General features: G+C 46.2%; 1 protein-coding gene across 2 annotated transcripts in view; it reads right to left on the reverse strand.

Annotated features, from left to right (window-relative positions):
* LHX2 (LIM homeobox 2) overlaps positions 1 to 20620 on the reverse strand; it is a 51675-nt gene that overhangs the window by 6057 nt on the left and 24998 nt on the right. For both annotated transcript variants that reach the window (XM_080990963.1, XM_080990962.1), the window contains exon 4: positions 19494 to 19699. In XM_080990963.1, coding sequence (XP_080847089.1) covers positions 19494 to 19699 — 206 coding nt within the window. The remainder of the gene's footprint in view (positions 1 to 19493; positions 19700 to 20620) is intronic.

The following is a 20620-nucleotide window of genomic DNA, read 5'->3' on the forward strand; positions in this document are numbered from 1 at the left end:
TTGTAGATCTCTGACACGTTTTGATTAAGTTTTGAGGAACTTCTTTAACAACTGGCCGTTGTAACAGTGATAGTTAAAAAGATTCTTAATGTCACAACAAAGTTAGTCAAGCTTTCACTTTTACACCCACTAAAGTAAATCTAAAGCTGTCCAGTTAGCAATTATCCTTATACAAGACAATATGGTGCCAAAGGCAATTTAGGAAAGTTTTTAATGTTTGATGTTTTATCATGCTTTTACTGTTCTGCTGGGAGCCGCCCAGAGTGGCTGGGGAAACCACTGGTATAAATAAAATAATAATATTATTATTATTATTATTATTATTATTATTATTATTATTATTTCAGCAATCATAGCTGCAGCATTCAACTCTGCATACTTAGCACATGCGTGCTGAATTTGTTCAATGATAAAATCATTTTTCTGTATCCAACAATGTCTGGATTTGCAGGAAAGCAAATCGCTGGTAGAGCATAGTCATCTGTATTGCACATTTTGTAATTTCTGCCTTATGCCAATTGCCACAGCAGGGGCAAAGCTGGGGCTACACAGATGCACCAGCAGACCCAGTCTGGTCCTTCCACACAATCCTGCCTCACCGCTGCCTTTTTTCTGCAGAAGCTGCTGTTGAGAGTGTGACAGCACAACAGAGCTCCACTGGACTCTTGCAGAACCACTTTGGGCACAGATGTATTTGCATACCCCAAAAGTGTCCTCTCTTCTGTTTCCTCATACCTGTGAAAGCTATCCAGGCACCTGAAATAGAGGGCCTTTAACTACCACAGCAAGAATCTATCAACCAAAACTGGCACATATCCAACAGCAAAACACCATTAATATGCTTCTAAATGAGATCTGGTTAGCCTCAATTACAAACCCACAATGAACAAAATATTTATTCAAAGGCTGAAATGAAGCAACAGCCTGTTATCCTCAAGGAAGAAGATTCCTATTTTGATTGCTAAACCTGCTGCATATTCTACAGCTATCAGTCACAGCATTAGCAGTTGGAACAGAATGCCCAGCGCCTGGACCGTAATAAATTACTACTTCTGCAGCAATATACCCCAAAGCATTTCATCCCCAGTTGGTGGGGCAACTGTCTTAAGGCACAAAGGACGGCTGCAGGACAGAGTCCCACCCTCAAGTAACAATACTGGTACTGAGATGTTCTACTAAACCCTGATGGTGTTTAAGCACGCTGAGGGAAATCGCATCATGTGATGAGATGCCACGGTAAGCAGGTGAGTGGCAAAGTGGGCAGCTCACAGGCCCGTAGGCAAAAGCTCTCTTATTAGGGTGGTGGCAAAAAATGACACACATTCCTAGTGCGGTGGACAAAAGGCGATCACTCTCATCTTTTCCTGGCCTGAAACATGGGTGTAGCCAGGGGGGCAGGCAGGGGCAGCTGCCCCCACCTAAATCAATAAAAATGCTGGGCACCCCCCCCTAACAAAAGGCCTGCCCCCCCCCAAGAAAAATCTTGGCTATGCCCCTGCCCAGAAACCAAATGCCTTGGAATGTAGCAAACACTTCTACAATAGACAAAGCGCTACCCTGGTACCATAATGAGAAACTCTACGTTGTTCTGCGCCTTCAGACTTGGCAGGGGCATTCAGAGGAGCCCCGATCCAAGCATCTCTGGAGCCCTAGACAATCTGAAACACAATCTCCCCCAATGCACTTTTGCAGGTGCCTGCAGGGGCTGAGAGGCCAACGTCTCTCCTTCCCCTGAAGATGCTGCGTTCAGCCCAGGGACTGACCTCAGCTAGAGTGCAAGGCTTGCCTGGTCCCTGCGAATAGTGAGAGTGCTTCTCTAGCTGGCCTATGGCGGGAATGCCCGTTTAAAGCTTCAGCTGCCAAACGTGGGGCTTACTCACTCACAGCCGCCTCTTCTCTTGAGCTCAAAGGAAGGATGCTGACATTTCCTTCTTCAGCAGTCGGGGACGAAAGGCAGGTCGCTCCAGGCGTGGCTGAGGCTTGGAGGTGGGGATGCATTTGTTGCCCAACTTGCACCCCTACAAATTTTGCATCTCGTGGAACCACCCCAGTGTCCCCCCACTGCACACACTACACCACTGGACAGTCCTGGAATGATCTGCAGTGAAGAGCATTGGTAAAGCGCTGGGAGGTCTCAAACAGGGTGCTCTGGCAGTGGGTTCCTGGTGCCAGAGCCTCCAAGGCCCTGTTTTGGCTTGCCAATGAAAGGAGCTGCTGACCTGCCCCCTCACCTGCTGTAGCGCCATCCCTGCAAGTGCCCAGAATAGGATGCTGCGAGCTTGGAGCAAAGGTCAGGATCCAGCCCTGCTTAGACCTCCACTCAGAAGACCAAGGGGACCAGGACCCCTCAGCAGATCTCCCTCCAGCCACACTGTCCGCAAAACTGGAGGAACTGTTGGATCCTGACATCCCTGGCCCAGGACCAGAGGTCTTGATGCCTGGATTCATGGCCAACTGTGAGACACCCATGCACCAGTTTGTCACCCCAGGACCATAGGAAGAAAAGAGGCTGCAAGCCAAGGCAGAGTGTCAGGGCTGCTGGCAAAGTGCCCGGCCAGAGGCTTCTTGGGGGAGGGGGCAAGGACCTGCCTGAAACAGGACCTGGCTGAGAACCAGGCAGGGGTGGAGCCACAATGTTTGTTTAAGAAGGCTGTGTCCAATATAGACAGATGTTGGAAGTGTAATGGTGAGAAAGCGCAGGCACATGACGCATTCCTTCTGGCCTGAGGTTGTTGTATTTGCCAATTTTGCATTGGCAAAACCCTTGATAATTGCAGGTGTACACTTTTAAATTATATTCCTGTACTTATGGGGATTATCAGCAAGACAATAAGTGTGGACTTTGCAAGCCCTTATGGTTGTGAGTTATACTTTGAGCCTGGAAGGACAGGTGTCCATCTTCTATTACACAATGATCTGAGGAACTAACTGCATTAATATTGGATTTAAGATGCATGCACTTGTGGTTACTGTATCCGTAACGTGAACTGATGGTGGCTTTTTTTGTTGTTGTTTAAGTTAGTATTATCCATATATTATTATTATTATTATTATTATTATTATTATTATTATCATCATTCAATTTACTCCATGTGATTGTAAAAAATCACCTAACAATTTACAAAAAGAACAATAAAATCATCAGGAAAGTCAGCTCTTTAAAATTTCCAAAAAATAAAATAAAATCAGCAATAAACTTGAAGATTAAAACATACATCAGCATCAGTATTATTAGTAGTATTATTATAAGTTTCTTATTTCTCTTCCTTTCTTTGTCAAATTTGCAAATGAAAGAATTAATAATAAAAACTAAGCGGTGGAGCCTCCAGCTCCGATGCAAGTCTACCAGGCTTCACCACTGACACAACAACTCCCCTAGAGCATCAGCCGCCAGCACAAAGCCTTCCTGAAGTAGTAAAATGAACACCAGGTTACTTCAACAGCGCACAGAGTTTCTCACCAGGCCCTACAAAGTTTCCAAGCATATCCATGTACCTGATCATGCGGGTATTAGGCCACAAAAACCTATTCCAAAATAATTCTGTTAAGTCTTTAAGGTGCTGTTTTTGCTGCCACAGCAAGAAAACCCCCACTAGCCCGATGAATATTTTGACCCAATGTGCAGCAGCTGTGGAAAAGGCAGATTCCATGCTAGGGGTCATCAGGAAAGGGTCTGAAAACTAAACTGCCGATATCATAATGCCTTTATACAAACAGCTTTTGTTCAGTTCTGGTCAGCTTGCCTCAGAAAGGAAACTGCAGAGTTTGAAAAGATTCAGAAAAGGTCAGCATGAGGCTTTTAGTTTCGAGAAAAAGCATGGAAGAGGGGCAATGACGGAAGTGCATAAAATTACACACAACGCGGAGAAACCTTTTCCTACCCCTCTCATAACACCAGAAGTTGGGGACATCCAATCCAGCTGAATGATGGAAGATTCAAGACTTTTCATGCAGTACACAGTTTAGACTGGGGAACTCCCTCCCACAGGAGAAAGGGGTGGCCGCCAGCAGTAACTACCCACGGCTACCAATCACGATGGCTGTGTGCTGGCTCCAGTACCAGAGGGATGCAACTTGCCAGGAGGCACAAGAGAGTCCAGTGCTCTCGCACTCACGCCCGGCCTTCATGCTTTGCATAGCTGCCTGGCTGGCCACTGTAAGTAAGGAACAGGACGCTGAACTAAACTCCTCCAGCAGCCAGGCTGTTGTTCTATTTTATAATTATCTTTATATCTCACTTTTCCTTCAGGGAGCTCAAAGTGGCATACACAGTTCCTCCCTCTCCCCAATTTATCTTCACAACACGCCCTATGAGGTAGGTTAGGCTGAGAGAGCAGGACTGACCCAAGGTCACCCAGTGAGTAGAGATTTGAACCTGGGTCTCACTCTCCCCAGTCCAACATTCTTACCACTGCACCACACTGGCTCTCACCGTATGTCAATCACAGAATCATAAAATTGGAAGGGAGCACAAGGGTCATCTAGCGCAACCCCCTGCGATGCAGGAATCTTTCCGTCCTACCTGGAGCTCGAACCCATGACCCATGAGTCTCATGTTCTACCAGTTGAGCTATCCCACAGGCATAAACAGAAGTGGCTGTACCAGATCAGTTCCAAGGTCTGTCTCTCCTGCAGCCCGTTTTACACAGTGTCAGGCCTCAGGATGGGTTAGATGTGAGCATGTGGTCCAGCCAGTGCCAGATTTACGTATAAGCTAAACAAGCTGTAGCTTAGGGCCCCACCCTCTTGGGGGCCCCAAAAAAAATTAAAGGGAAAAAAACCTGGATGTACATTTCCAAAATATAAGGTTTTTAAAAATGGCTTTAGATACCTATTTGGTCCATAAATTACCATATAGCATATATTCAACACAAAAAGCAGCGGCAATTGTTGTTGGCAAAGGACAGCTGGACATCTAAAGGCCCCATTACCTTCAGTAGCTGAGGGCCTCACCAAACCTAAATCTGGCCCTGGGTCCAGCACAAGGCAGGATGAGGGCTGGGTCAAGGTTCAGAGCAGGATAAAAGCTTCTGAGGGCCAGAGGCAGACAAAGGTCAGGATGGAAGCCAACACCCAAGCAGAGGGCGCAGGAGGCTGGAAGAATCATCTCAGAGAGGAAAGGGTTTTATAGGTCAAGGGGAACCAGGATTGGTCCAGAGGTGGGGTCAGCTGACAGAATCTTTGTGCAGACTGGCATGACAAGCTAGGTGGCGCACTTGGGACCTGGAGTTCATTCCACCCGGCTTGCAGTGGAAACGAGGAGATAGCAGCTGCCATTTTGCAATATTCTGCAAGAGCAAATTCCATACACAAACTATTTCATTGGGTGATCCTGAGTTCTTGCATTATGGGGGAAATGGGGTGGGGGATGGAGAACCTTCTCTGTTAACTTTCCTCATATCATATGTCATTTTATAAATTTCTATCGTGATTTATTCCCACCCCATCAACTTTTTAAAACTTCTCCCAATGCCCAGAGGTGAGAAATTCAAAGTCCTCCAGATGTTGTTAATAATAATAATAATAATAATAATAATAATTTATTATTTATACCCCGCCCACCTGGCTGGGTTTCCCCAGTCACTCTGGGTGGCTTCCAACAGAACACTAAAATACAATAACCTATTAAACATTAAAAGCTTCCCTAAACAGGGCTGCCTTCAGATGTCTTCTAAAAGTCAGGTAGTTGTTCTTCTCTTTGACATCTGGTAGGAGGGCATTCCACAGGGCGGGTGCCACTACCAAGAAGGCCCTCTGCCTGGTTCCCTGTAGCTTTGCTTCTCACAATGGGGGAACTGCCAGAAGGCCCTCAGAGCTGGACCTCAGTGTCCAGGCAGAACGATGGGGGTGGAGATGCTCCTTCAGATATACTGGACCGAGGCCCTTTAGGGCTTTAAAGGTCAGCACCAACACTTTGAATTGTGCTTGGAAACGTACTGGGAGCCAGTGTAGGTCTTTCAAGACCGGTGTTATGTGGTCTCGGCGGCCGCTCCCAGTCACCAGTCTAACTGCCGCATTTTGGATTAGTTGTTGGCCTACATCTCCATGGAAGTCAAGGTTCACGAACATCTGGAGGGCTACAAGTTAGCTACCCCTATTCATCCTCATTTGCAATATTCCCAGTATGGAGACATCTATTTGGAGAGCCTCACCATCCAGTAAAGGATTTCGCAATCCTAAATAATTTTTGAGTCATCCACAGCCTTGGCCACCCCTGACTCCAGATTGATTGATTGGTTGGTTATTTAATTGTTTGTTTGTTTGTTTGTTTGTTTGTTAAGCATGCCACCCTTCATCCATATATCTCAGGGTAGATTTCACAACATAAAAATACAAGATTTAAATACAATATTAAAAAAAAAATCAAGAAAAAAACAAAACAGTACCCCCACACATACCTCTTTCCGCAAACCCATTTAAAAGTAGGATATTAATCAGCCAAAGACCTGGTTGAAGGGGAACTTTTTGCCTGACACCTAAAGGTGTGTAATAAAGGCAGAAGCCGAATGCCCCTGGACAGAGCATTTACGAATAAGTTATATAGCCTCAGTTTCTGATCCTCCTATCTCATGACTGCTAGTTTTGCTTATTGTGAAGGACTTTATCAAAAGTTTTTCTGAGGACTCACTCGCTGCCTAGGTATAAGTAGACCAGAAATACTGTATTGTTGGTGAACAGGGCAAGATTTGTCACATTTTAGAACCACAGTGCTCTGGTTTAATTTGTAATCTCTCTTGACCTTTTGCCTGTTTCCCCTGCTTCCTTTTGTGCTTAATAAAATCCACAGTTAGACTAGCAAAGTCTGTGTAAAATGCAAGCTCCGGGAGTATGGAAATCCACACATTCAATGTTCTAAGATCAGAGTGCATAAAGCCAGGTTGTTGTTTTTTCTATTCTCATGGAGAAGCAGAGATGGAACGCTGGCCTTGCACTCAGAGTAAATTGCAAGACATTGGATGGAGAGGCAAGGCTCACAGATCCAGAATCCCTACATCTAATTTTTAATTGGACATCCCTAGATGTCCCCCTAAAGAGCGTGGTGGTGACAGGAATGCACTGCAGAGCTGTTATGCAACAGTGAGACCAGAAAAGGAGATGGAGAGGCTCTCTTGAGCACCTCCCCCCCCTTTTTCTACACTATGAATGCCCGAATATTTGTGAGAATTATACTCCCCTTCCCTCTGCAGAGAAGGAGTGCAGTAGAAGAGACAACAGCTGCAAGTGTCCCTTAGAAATCTTGAACATTTAACAGTGACGGACATCACCTCTGGCAAGGAGCAGCAGCACAGAATGGGCAGGACAGTGAGGGAGTCTGGAGACAGTTGCACATGGCAGTTCATGGCAGACTCAGGACCACTCACACGTTAAAGCTTTATGCAGTGTCAAAGTGCCGTCCCATATCCCAATTCCTGACAAATATTAATCCGGGCTACCAATGCCACAGCTTTTTGATTTATGGGGTGTTCTGCAGAAACAGGGCTCCTCCAGACTTTTGCTTGCACAAAGTTCACATGGTGGTTAGATCGGGGGGTCCAGGCTCTACTGAGTGCTCATTCTGTTTTGTTTATGAGGCAATTATGGGACAATGAGCTTCTGCCTGATTTGCTGGCAGGATTTTTTAACATGCTTTATCTTTAGTCATTCTTTCATTCCACTTTTTTCAATGCACTCCCCCATCAAAAAGTCCATGAATTATTATTATTTTGTTAGCGGTGAGTTTGCTTCACTGGGATAAACACTTAAAATCCACAAACCTAAAATTTCCAGTTTGCATTTGCTACTCTCCTCCAAATATTGAAAGCCTGAAGCCCCCCTGGGTAGGTCCAGATTGAATGGGGGAAATAATACACGACAGCATTATGATGAGGGTGTCATTGTTCGCATGATGTGCAAACATGAAGGGCTACAGAAGCTGCACCTCATCCACCGCACACTGGTGGGCAGAAGCAACTCCTAAAGGGGCATTGGCTTGCATTTTAAAAAAGCAACAACGAAAAACAACATTTATTTACATATCTATGAAGTATATAGTGCTATTCATAAAACATATCAGAACAGATTACAACAATTATATGAAAAACCATGCAATAAAAACCTAACAGCGTTTTAAAAATCCAAAATCAGCTAACTATTATGCAAATATATATTCTTCATTACGTGCATAAGCCCAACAGAATGTTAAAGTTTTCTGCAGGCATTTAAAAGGTTGGAGCAGAAGGCGCCTGCCAAATCTCTGTCGGCAGAGCAATTCCACAGGACTGGGCCAGTGATTCTAATGGCTCGGTTTCTTGTTGTCAAAGGAGCCTCACCAACTCAGGGGATTATGAATTGAGACCAACATATCATTATTTCAGAAAAACTCCCCATACAATTCTGGAGTCACAAACTATCAGAGGCTTAAATCCTTAATACTGTCCAGGGATGGGGGAGATACAGAACAACTTTTGGCCCCCTGAAATCTCCTTTCCGTTCACAAAGCAATATGCATCTTCATTGGGAAATATATGAAAGAGTGGACACCACAGAATTGTACGAAACAGAAATCCTTGAAGAGAAAATAATTGCCTTGGTGGTGTAATTGGTTTATTATTTCATATGTGTATCCTGTCTTTCTTTCTAGACAAGAAGCAAGGAAGCAAAACAGGAGAGAATGAAGGAATAAGCCACAGCACCCACTATCCTGAAACTGTAAACACATTCTGCCCCATCTGACTACACATTTTGCCATGCACCCCTTGCAAACTCTGGCTGGTGTCCAAATAATATACAATTCAGCATCCAAAGAATATCCACTGAGAAGGCCTCCCTGCTCCGCTTAGGAACACCACAGAGACATATGCCCATCACTGTCCAAAGAACATTTCAGGTAAAGGCAAGGCTGAAAGCTCAGGTCCAGGAAGTCATCCCCAGGTGATGGTCTGAAGCTACCTAAAACCATCACCTTGCTAAAGCTGAGAAGGTCCAGAGGTGGTCAGTGCCTGGGTTGGGTGGTCACCTGGAAGCCACACCTGTACACTGCCTTGGGTTCCATGACGGAATAAAGTAGGATATAGAAGAAGCTAATAAGAAAGTGAATAAATAACATCTTGAAATAAATTTTTTTGGGGGGAGATTTAGTATATTTTGTTTTGCAGTATGATTTGCATTTAAATTCTTACTTCTTTGCTGCACTTATCTGCTGAGCAATAACAGGACATTCTTATGATGCTTGGAATCAAAGGCTCTGTTGTTTGCGGGGACAATTTGTTTATTTACATTAATTTTCTCAATGAACTACATAAAGACATTTGGTGAAATGTTTGCCCCAAATCTTGTAATTTTTAGGCTTAACTTTGTTGCCTGGTGCTGCTCCTGGCCTTAACAGCAGCATGACACACAAGGATGTCTCCCTTAGAGCAGGGATGTCCAACCAGTAGATTGCAATCTACCAGTAGATCCCCAGCTGATCCTGGTAGATCGTGGGATCCTTATCGTGTAGAAAAAGTTATGGGGGGAAAGCTCAACAACTCTGGGCAATCCACCCACCCCACCCCACCCCACGCTCCTCCTCCCTCCAATGGGTAGATCACTGCCAGTTTTTTTAATACTGGGAGTAGATCACAGTCTCTTGGGAGCTGGACGTGCCTGCCTTAGAGGACAGTTCTGCTGCCCCTGTGGACCATGCTTCATGGGTGGGGTGGGCCGGCCCTGTCTGGTGGTCCAGTGAGAGAACAGGATGCTGGACTAGACAGACCTTCTGTTGACCCAGCAGGAGTTCTTCTTATGTTCCTTTGAGAGAGGAAGCGAAGCATAACCTTACAGTTCAAATACGCTTCCCCTTTAATTGCCTCCCCCCTCTAAACTAAACAGTTTCCCAAAGGTGGAGGACTCTCTTGCACTGGAGATTTTAAAGCAGAGATTGGATGGCTACCCTGTGAGGGATTATTTATCTGTGATTCCTGCGTGTTGGGGTTAAATGTCTCTTGGGGATTGCTTCCCACTTGACAATTCTGTGATCTGGTTGGCGTTCCAACTGCTGATCCTTCCGGTTATCCTTTCCTCCTTCATGTTCAGCTCTATACAGTGGTACCTCAGGATGCGAACGGTATCCGTTCCGGAGCCCCGTTTGCATCCTGAAGCAAATGCAACCCACGACTATGCATCTGCACGTGCGCGGGTCGCGATTCACTGCTTCCGCACATGCGCATGATGCCATTTTGACCGTCTGCGCATGCACGAGCGGCGAAACCCGGAAGTAACACGTTCCATTACTTCTGGGTTGCCGCAGCGCGCAACCCGAAAGCTCTCAACCTGAAGCTACTTCAGCCTGAGGGATGACTGTGCTGCCATGTCCTTTTTGCTAAAGGTGACCCTAAGTGCACAATGGACTTGCTATCAAGGGCTTTTGGCCATGGTGGCTCTGCTCTGCCTCCTCAGCCGGAAGCAGCCGTGCTTCTGAATACCAGCTGCTGGAAACTGGCACAGGAGAGGGAGAGTGACCTTGCTCTCAGGTCCTCCTTTCGGTTTCCCAGAGGCGCCTCTTTGGTCACTGTGAGAACACAATGTAGGACTGGATAAGGCTCTGCCCAGATGCAGCCAGCTCTACTTAAGATATTGCAAGGACATCTGATTACTGGCGGCTTTATTGCCTTGTTTGTCAGGGAGACCCGCATGCCTCCAAAATGGACCAATCAGAGCCCAGCCCCCCTTAAGGGCCGAAGCAGCCATGGAGCCTCTAGCCAAAACGTTCCCAGGCTTTCCTGCTGAAAAATCCCAAAACAATTACGTCCTGCCTCTGATAGCCATTGTCAACATGCTCCAAGACCCAATTGATCCCAAGCAAAAAGCACAAAGCAAACTCTTCATCATTTGCAAACCTGCCAGATGTGAATATTTTCAAAGATTTGTACGTTCTTATTTAAAATAACCACAGAGCCCTTTCACCCCAAGGCTGGCTGCTGTATTACCTGGGTCTCTCTCATAGTCTGGAAAGGCTGAAGGCCAGCAGTCTCACCACAGAAGACTCTCTCAACCCTGATCAACCTTGTAGCCCTGAGCTGCTGCCTTGAACACAGGAGGCCGCAGGTTAGATCCCTGTCATCTGCAGGCAGGGCTGGGCAAATACCCTTTGGTTTGCTGTCCAGCATGGACCCGGGGGGGGGTGCTTCCTAGGCTATCAATGAGAGGTTTGCACCATCATGACCCAAAAATTGTTGCCTCCCAGTATTACCCTTCAACAACAACCCCTGCCTCCATTAAGTAAACAAAGAATTCCATGCCTAGTGTTAGATACCTCACTGTTGCCACTTTTCTTGAGAGCCAGTGGTTATAGTGCTGGACTAGGACCTAGGAGGGACACGGGTGGTGCTCTGGGTTAAACCACAAAGCCTAGGACTGCCAATCAGAAGGTCAGCGGTTCGAATCCCCGTGACGGGCTGAGCTCCCGTTGCTCGGTCCCTGCTCCTGCCAACCTAGCAGTTCGAAAGCACGTCAAAGTGCAAGTAGATAAATAGGTACCGCTCCAGCGGGAAGGTAAACGGCGTTTCCGTGTGCTGCTCTGGTTTGCCAGAAGCGGCTTAGTCATGCTGGCCACATGACCCGGAAACTGTACGCCAGCTCCCTCAGCCAGTAAAGCAAGATGAGCGCCGCAACCCCAGAGTCGGCCACGACTGGACCTAATGGTCAGGGGTCCCTTCACCTTTACCTAGGACCTGGGAGCTCAGGGTTCAAATCCCCCCCCAACTCAGCCATGAAGCTCACTTTGGGTGACCTTGGGCCAGTTACTGTCCCTCACCCTAACCTGCCACACAGTTGTTTTGGTGATTACATGATAAGGGGGAGGGGAGGAGAACCATTGTAAGACAATGTGAGCTTTGCGGGGGGAGGTGGGATGAAAATGCAATTTAAAAATAAAATAAAGCTTGGGTCCTTCACATGTTTTGCAGCTTCTCGGGGAACTGCTTGTTGCCTTTTAGTTAATTGTTTCATCATGGTCTGACTGTCGTTAGGCTCCAGTGTGTCAGTCCCCTTGAGCACTTCTGCAGGAAGTGGAAAGGCAGTAGAGAAACCGCTTTAATGCAATCATTAGATGCTTCTTGCTGGAATGGGGTCTTCACAGGGGCCATGGCTCAGCAGCAGAGGATCTGCTTTGCATTCAGAAGGCGCCAGGTTGATTCCCTGGTACCTCCAAACAGAAAGCATCTAAGCAGCAGGAGGTATGGTGGAGGCAGCTGCTGCCAGTCAGAGCCAAGATGAACTAGGAGTCTCAGTCTAAGTCAGTTTCATGTCTCCCACGCAGCATGAAAGTGGCAATTGTTGTTGTTTTTAATGCTAAGATTTGTAGAACGGATTTCAGAACACTTTGATCCATTTGTCTGGTTCATCCAGATGACCTGTTTATTGAGCTTTCATCCTGGTTGGCTTGAACAAAATTTCTGTGGAAGTCGGACTATGCCTGGTCTTTGTTGAGCATCTTTTCAATTTTTTAGTGAAGTGGTTATAAAACAATGCATATTCACCCTGACTGGTTTGCACATGGGTTTATGAGTCTTCCCATTAAACCACTGCCCTAAACCATGACTGAGTTTCCTTTACGTACAAAACATAATTCTATGCCAAGGCAATTCAAGTTCTGAATACTGTGCAGTGTATACATTAATAGACAACTGTAAATATACTTTCTGTACCCAGTGCTACAGAATCGATTGCAACACACACACCCCTGATCCCCTAAAATGTCAGTGTAAATAAATTCAAGTGTATGGATTTGTTATGTTTGCATCTTTCTTTTTCTCTACGTATCAGGATCTTCCAGGCACTTTGCGCCACCATCTGCCAGAAGTTCCCTTCCAAATTCCACACAGGACAATCTGGTCACACTCTCCACACCAAAGAATAAATGGACAGACATCTGATACCAGAGAGGGTAATACCCAGAAACCAGCAGGACATGTCAACCACACAGGATCTTTATGAAGTCATTTCTGAGCAAAGGAACTTCCCACAGAAACTCCCAGTGGAAAACTCACCAGAAAGTACAGGATTTAATCCTACTGCAGGAGGGGAGTCAATCAACCAATATTTGCGTTATCGTCAGTGCCACTTCATGAATGGCCACGGTAACTATTTTACATATGTTTTCAGTTTAACCCAGTTATCGTTTTTTTGCATTTCATTTCCCCCTCACCTCACAGCTAATGTTTTCTGTTTCTAACATCCCTATGAGTATATGCCTCTAACAGGTGAAAATGGCACTGCATGCATCTGAGGACCAGGCCACTAGCCCACGGAAGCCTATGCCGTAATGATAATGCCCCTTCTAAGTGCAGAAGTTATTCAATCTCTCTCTCTCTCACACACACACAGCACTTTGCTTAGCACCTAACCTGATGAAGAATTTTGTTGGACTCAGAACCTTGCTCGCCATATTGTGGGCATTCTGGTTGGTCCCTGTTGAAAGGACTTTGCCACTTTTATTTGCTTGCTTTAACCCTTGCTAATATATGCAACCCACCTCTCTTTCCACACAGTTAGTTGGGTGGATTTCTCTCTCTCTTACTTGGCATGCAAGCATTGGCAAATGCACACCCCTGCTGTGGAATAAATAATGGTGCTCTGTCGTGTCCCTGCTCCACTGTGCTACTGGCCTGGCCTGGCTGAAGCCAACCCAGTTTTTATCCCACTGGGCAAAATGCTGCCCTTTCCTGTCTTTCTTTCTTTTTTAATTTTATTTTTTTATTAATAATGCACACACAACATTACAAATACAACCATTCAAATATCGACAATACAAATGCACTACACAAATACAAACATAAATATTACACCTACGTGACTTCCCTCCACCCATGTTCGTCATTTCTTATATCCTTATTTATATTGCAATTTGTAACTCTCATCTTTATTACTGTTATTTAACTATTAATTTGTTATCTGTATCAACTTTACAAGCTTAATCTAAACATATCAGCATGTTATCTGTATCCTGTCTTTCTCTCTTCCATGGTCGCACCCTCAGGAGAGAGAATTCTGCAGCTGCTTCTAAAAACACAGAAGTCTGTGGATCAGGAGATCCCTGACCTCCTCCAGTGGGTCTACTGGGCTCACTCATGAAACAAAGGCACTCTGCACGTGTTCAGGAACTTGGCTGCCTCTACTTCTTTATACACACCCAGGCTGGTGCAGAAAACTGGCTGGGGGGCACAGAAATACTGGAGTCCAAAACACTGATAAACCAGTATTCCCAACACAGACTGGCAGCAGCTGCTCTCCAGGAATACAGGAAGGATTACAGGAAGCAGTAAATCATCAGAAGCAGGAATTCCTTTTTAACTTGCACACCTCAAATTCTAGAAAACAAATAAAACACATCACCCCCCCCCAAAAAAAACCCTCTACGTAAGTGATATCAACCATAAGCAAGTGAGGTGGTCACATATTTTTGCATATCAGCCAAAAGGAAACTTCTAGCAGGACTTAATTCTTTTGTGGTGATGGGTCACTTGAACTCAACACCCCAGAACCTGCTTCCCATACCTGGCAACATCAACACTATGGAAGACAGGGAGGCAATATAGATGGCAGAGTCCCCAGTGCAGGCTGTGTATACACCTGGGCTTGCACACTGCCTGGAGATTTACTTATTTACTTTCGAGCATGCAGTTTTATAAATTTTCTAAACGAATAAATAAAACTAAGATGATGCAACCTAAACCACCATGTCCCTTGGAAAGGGCTTGCAGACTGAACTGTTTCCAGCACACACAGCAGAGCTTTCCAGCACACAATGACAGCCATCATCACAGACGGTAGAGAAAAGGAGAGGGAGAATTCTGGAGGGCAAAGGTTAAGACCAGCCTCTCTGGCAGGTGCCCGTCAAGGTGGTGTCAAAAGCCAGGACATAGCTAATGTTTGCTTTATGGATTTTACCTTTATTTTTAATGATACTTTATGTATATTCGTTTTTAATTGGTTCGTGGGGAGTCAGTCACATTTTATATACATTTGGACTTGTACACTGCTTGGAGATATTTAGGGTTTTTCCAGTTTATAATTTTTCTAAATATAATGCAGCCTAAGCACCACAATCCCTTTGCAAAAGGGCCTCATGTGATGGCAAATTAGGCCTAGGGGGCAGGAGGCAGTTAGGCTGCCCCAGTGCCAGAGCTGGCTTCAGTGCAGAGATGGGATCATCCAGTAGGCAAACTGGTGGGAATAGGACAGAGAGAGTCTCCAAACCCAAGAGACAGGATTTCCTGTTCTACACAGGTGACTTTCCTTACTCTTGCCCCCCCCCCCCGCACCAAAGCCAGATGCACACATACAAGTTGGGTCCAAATCTACTCCTCACATCTCATACAAAACTGACTTGTGGAACTTACACTCTTACATTTTTTCAGCTCAACCTCCCTGCAAGCCGTGCCTTTCCATGTCTAAATTCCTCTTACTTATTAACTGATCTCCTTAGCACAAAATTCCTATATTCATCTACTCTTGTGGATGGTTGCCATTAAAACATAGCCTGCACATCTGCCACAGTGACTTCTGTTCACTTTTCTGCCTGCAGAAGGGATGCAGCTCAGTGGCAGAAGAGGTCAGCTGTGCCCACAGAAGGTCCCAGGTTCATCGCCTGGCAAGGAGAGACTGTGTGGTACCCTGAGCTCATTACATCAGCAGGCCTCACTTGGTGCAAGGCAGCTTCCAGGGGTGCCAACCTGAATAAAATATTGGGGAGGCAGGTAAGCCCTGCCCCCAGACAATCAATCACACGGCACAACACACACACCCCATTTGAATGGCAATGCCCATCAACTGTGTCGGGGGGCTTAAGTATTTTATGGGGGGCAGGGCGGCAAAGGGATCTCCACCCCGAGAGTTTGGGTCCTGTGGCAGTTTCGTGTGTTCCTCCAGGCATCTTGTGCTTGCTCAGGATGACAAGCCAGTTAATTAATTTTAGACTTCGGAATTAGTGGTCTTACTAGTCCTCCTTTTCCGATGCATACGACTTCACTTACTTCGAAATGCAGTCAGCCAGCCTTGCTGCATTTACACCCTCTGCTCATTCCTGCAAGAGTGGGGTGCCCTGGACATCCACCCAGGCAGCAAATTCAGACTTTGGACTCCAGGATAAGGCAGTCACAATTCATCTGGAAAACTGATGCACCAAAGCAGGTTGACTAAGCAGAATCTGTTTCTGGAAATGTGATATTTTATTTCATAAATGAGCAGGTGGTGTTCAGGGTCCCATCCTCTATTACCTCGCTATCCCTTTTGAGTGCTTCCAGGCAGGTGTTCGCTATGAAATTGGTGCGGCTAATGCCGGCAAGGCTTTTGCAGTGTCCAGAAACATGCAAACATCCTGCATTTCTACCCGATTTAATTCAGATTTGCCCTTTTCAGAGGAAATCTAATAAAATTTATACATTGCTTCTGTGTGTGTGTGTGTGTGTGTGTGTGTAGAGAGAGAGGTAAAGGTTAAGTCCAGTCTATGGTGTTGCGGTGCTCATCTCGCGTTCAGGTCAAGGGAGCTGGCGTTTGTCCTCAGACAGCTTTCCGGGTCATGTGGCCAGCAGGACTAAACTGCTTCTGGCACAACAGGACACTGTAACAAGTACCAGAGCACGTGGAAACACTGTTTACCTTCCCGCCTCAGCGGTACCTATTTATCTACTTGCACTGGTGTGTTTTCGAACTGCTAGTTTGGCAGGAGCTGGGGCAGAGCAACAGGAGCTCACCCCGTCGCAGGGATTCGAACCGCCGACCTGGTCAAGAGGCTCAGTGGTTTAGATCACAGCGTCAGGTGATGGTGTTGGGGAAGGGATTGTAGGGTTAGAAAGGACCCTGGGGGTCATCTGGTCTAACCCCCTGCAATGCAGGCATCTCAACTAAAGCATCCGTGACAGATGGCCACTCAACTTCTACATAAAAATCTTCAAAATTTCACCTCCCCAGGAAGTCTTGAAACTTTAACCTTCTGTAGAGTAAAATAGCACCACTGGTTGACTCTGAAAACAGAGAGCTAGATTAGCAGTAGCTCAGCACCCACTACAACAGGGGTGAGAGGGCTTCAGGCTTGTTCAATCTTGTTTTGTTCTGTTTGTTTTGTTTTACACTGAAACTCTGCTGCTACCGACCAACTGCAGCCAGAGGAATAAGAGTTCTTCAGCTGGGTGGACCTACGCAAGGAATTGAGGAGCAGGTTGTCTCTGTGCGTACACATGGTCAGTCCAGGAATTCGCAATCAGTACCAAAACAAATTCCACGGGTCCTTTCACACAACAATCCACTCCCAGTTTTCAACCCAGCAGTCTAATTTATAGAGAAGGTAAGTTTATTGGTTGTTGCTATACAGGCCTAAGACATTTCGGTGCCTGAGGCAAACCACAAAATGCCCCCTCTCATCCAGGAAGAAGGAGTGAGTGAAGATCTGTGTTGGGAACAGGGCAGCGAGGATCAAAGCAGCCTTAGCCAGCAGTCTGAACTGGGAGTCAAGGGCCGTCACAGTGGGAAAGGGGCCTGATCTGAATCACACCAGGTGGGCAAAGACCCCAGGAGACCCCAGAGGGCAGCCCTTGCCATTTCCTGTCCAGGGGTGGGAGAAGACCAGCATCACATCCTATTTGCTGCTGTGGAGGGGGCAGATTTGGCATATGTTGTCGCTGCTACCATGGCAGCAACAGTGGGCATTGTGATCCTCAGAGGTCAGATCAGCCTCTCCTCTGGATCCGGCTGTCCAGGGCGGTTGCCTCACTTCGCCTCATGAGCAGGCAGTCTCTATTGCCATAGTTAGACCATTGGGAATTGGAAACCCCTTGCTGATCTACAGCAAACCACCCAGAGAGACACAGGAAAGGATCCTGATCAACTTTGAGCCTAAGAGCAAGCTGGTAAACAAAATATTAGACATAAACACAAAGTTTCCCACTCATGTTCGGCAGAAGCAACACACAAGAAGGCCAAAGCAGTTTGTGCTTTTTCTGTATGAGAGGCGGGAGCAATTCAACTCATGCAGTGAGTTAGTGGTTATTTTCTGAGGTGCAAGAGCTCATCAGGACAGTCCTCACAGCCACACCTCCAAGTAGGGTTACTGGTCACCAAGCAACGGTAGCACAATACATAAGGCTCAGTTTATTGAGATTGGATGAGCATCATATAATACTAAGTTGGTTTTATCATGACTTCCTCTACGCTAATATATCACAAGCAATAGCAAAACTTGAAAGCCTCATTATTACTTCACCTACTTGCCTGTTCAAGGAGGATGTAATCCATCAGCTGCTTTGGCAAATGTCATCATTATTCCTGCCCCCATGGCTGGATCCGATGTGCTGACCCTCCTCAACATCACTGAGTCTAGGCCAGCTTCTGCCACTCTGGTGCCCTCTACCCATTCGTAGACTACAGGTCCCATGACTCCTGCCCATTGGCCATGATGGCTGAGACTGATGTGAAGGACCATGGCTCACTGGGTAGGGCATCCCAAGTTAAATTCCTAGCATCTCAAGGGAAAAGTGGGGAAAGGATTCTGCCTGAAGCCCTGGTAGAGCTGCTACCAGTCAGTGTAGGTATCTCAATACTGAGATAGATGGACCAGTGACTTAACTCAGTATAAAGCAGCTGCCTCTATTGCTTTGATGGCAGCTGTCACCCAAAACATCGGCAGGGCACCAGATTACATGCACTGAGGCCAACAATATGGAAAGTCCTGCCTTTCCAAATCTTGCATGTAAGTGCACCATACATGCAGCACACATTTCTGCTGATGCATCAGGGAAGACTGAGATCATTGGGGGCAGCCGGTTGACAGCATTTTTGAAATGATGGGCTCAGCTGGCAAAAGCCAGAAGCTGCAGCCTCAAAGAGGCAGTGCCAAAGGATCCTGCAAACAAGCCGGCAGTGCCCTAACTAAATATCCTTTCTCCTCTGAGGCATTGCTGTCGACCCCCCCCCCCCAAAGTGCAAGACAGTGCAGGCACAACCCAGTTTGCCTTGGGAACATTCTCCTGATGGTGCACCACAGATACGTTTTGGAAAAGCAAGCATCACAATGGCAGTAGGCAGACAAGCATCAGCACAGAGCACACACAGGGGTTAGTATTGCCAGAACCTACAAGGTATTATTTTCTCAGCTGTGGCTTCTACCTCTTGCAAGACTCCAAAAGCACCGCAGTTCACGCATCAGGCAAACACAGGACACATCTTTAATTTCTCAGCTACAACAAAAGGCATTCACAAGGGCACAGAATTGTTGTGAGTCACAGGGGCTTCACTTTGGGAGCCCATATCCATGAACCCATGAATGGGAGCTCACTCCCCATATATAGGAGTATATCAAAATGGCTTGTTCAACCTGCCTGTGCTTACGGAACGGATGATGCCAGGAATCTTAGCCGGACTGCACAATTTCTGCAGACCCTTCAGAGGTTTTGAAGAGAAGTTACCAAACTTGCACCATAGCAGATTCGAACCTCCTATGCACCTCGAGATGACACAGAAGACCCCACATCCTCTCTTACCTGGAGAACCCTCTTGGTCAAGCCTGTTTTCTGAGCAAGCTGTTTCAAGTCCTTGGCATCTGGATTGTGGTTAATAGCAAAATAAGACTTCATTGTCCGCAATTGGTGGTGTTTGAACGATGTCCTCATGCGCTTCGTTTTCTGGTTGCTGGGGTATTGCTGGTCTCGGTCCAGGTGGTCCCCGTCATTCTCATTGCAGCTCAAAGCTGGGAGGAAACAAGGACGGGGTAGGGGGGGGAGGAGAGCGAGTCATCATAGCTACTGAAGAAGCAAGGCCAGGGCAAGTATTATCAAGCCCTTTCAGTCCCTCCTCTCTTTCTTCTCCATACACTTATAGGGCTACAAGAACCCTCACCTGCACTTTTGCAGTGACAGGTGGCTCTCTCTTTTCTCATCTGCAAAAGCAGAAAAGGCATCTCTGTCCCCCCCCTTCCTCTCCGCATTTCCAGACAGCATGAGAACAACTTTGCAAAAAAATGTTTTAAAGCACTGTCACTCTGCATTGTGCAGCTGCAGACCCACAGCCCGCCACGTCCACTTAACCTTCAAGAGGGGGCGCGAAAAACACATTCAGGCCCTCGGTATTCTTCCCACCAAACTCAGCTCACAGAGCACAAAAGAGACCCTTAAATAAAACACCGTTTAAAGAGGGGAGGGTAGATGGAGAGAGGCTGTGTACACCTGACAGCAAATTCCAGATATAATTTGATATAAAGTTGGGGGTGAGCGGGCAGGGAACAATTCCAAGGAGGTTTGACTTATACCAAAGACCAAACAGAAGCTGCAAGTAACTATCCACATTTGCACTCCATTAAAAAAAATAAATCAAACTCCCTTGAAGGAATCTGTTGTTTCCTCTCCCCTCCCCCCTCCCCATGTGTTTACTAGAAACAATTTAGATCAAGACTCCCTCTTATGGCTACAAAAATTCACTAATGAAGCTTCCACAAAGAGGCAAAGGAACTTTACAATAATTAACAAATGGAGCTACAATTTGCACAGCAAGCATAATATGCATGCATATTAAAAGTGTTTTTGTTTTTTTTTACATAAAAAATGCATCTACACCTTCCAAGAACGAAGCACAAAAAGTTCCTATTTAAAAATAGCAAACACTCAGAGAAAAT

The sequence above is a fragment of the Podarcis pityusensis genome (genome assembly GCF_964106645.2).
Source record: "Podarcis pityusensis genome assembly, chromosome: Z".
Taxonomy (NCBI): Eukaryota; Metazoa; Chordata; class Lepidosauria; order Squamata; family Lacertidae; genus Podarcis; species Podarcis pityusensis.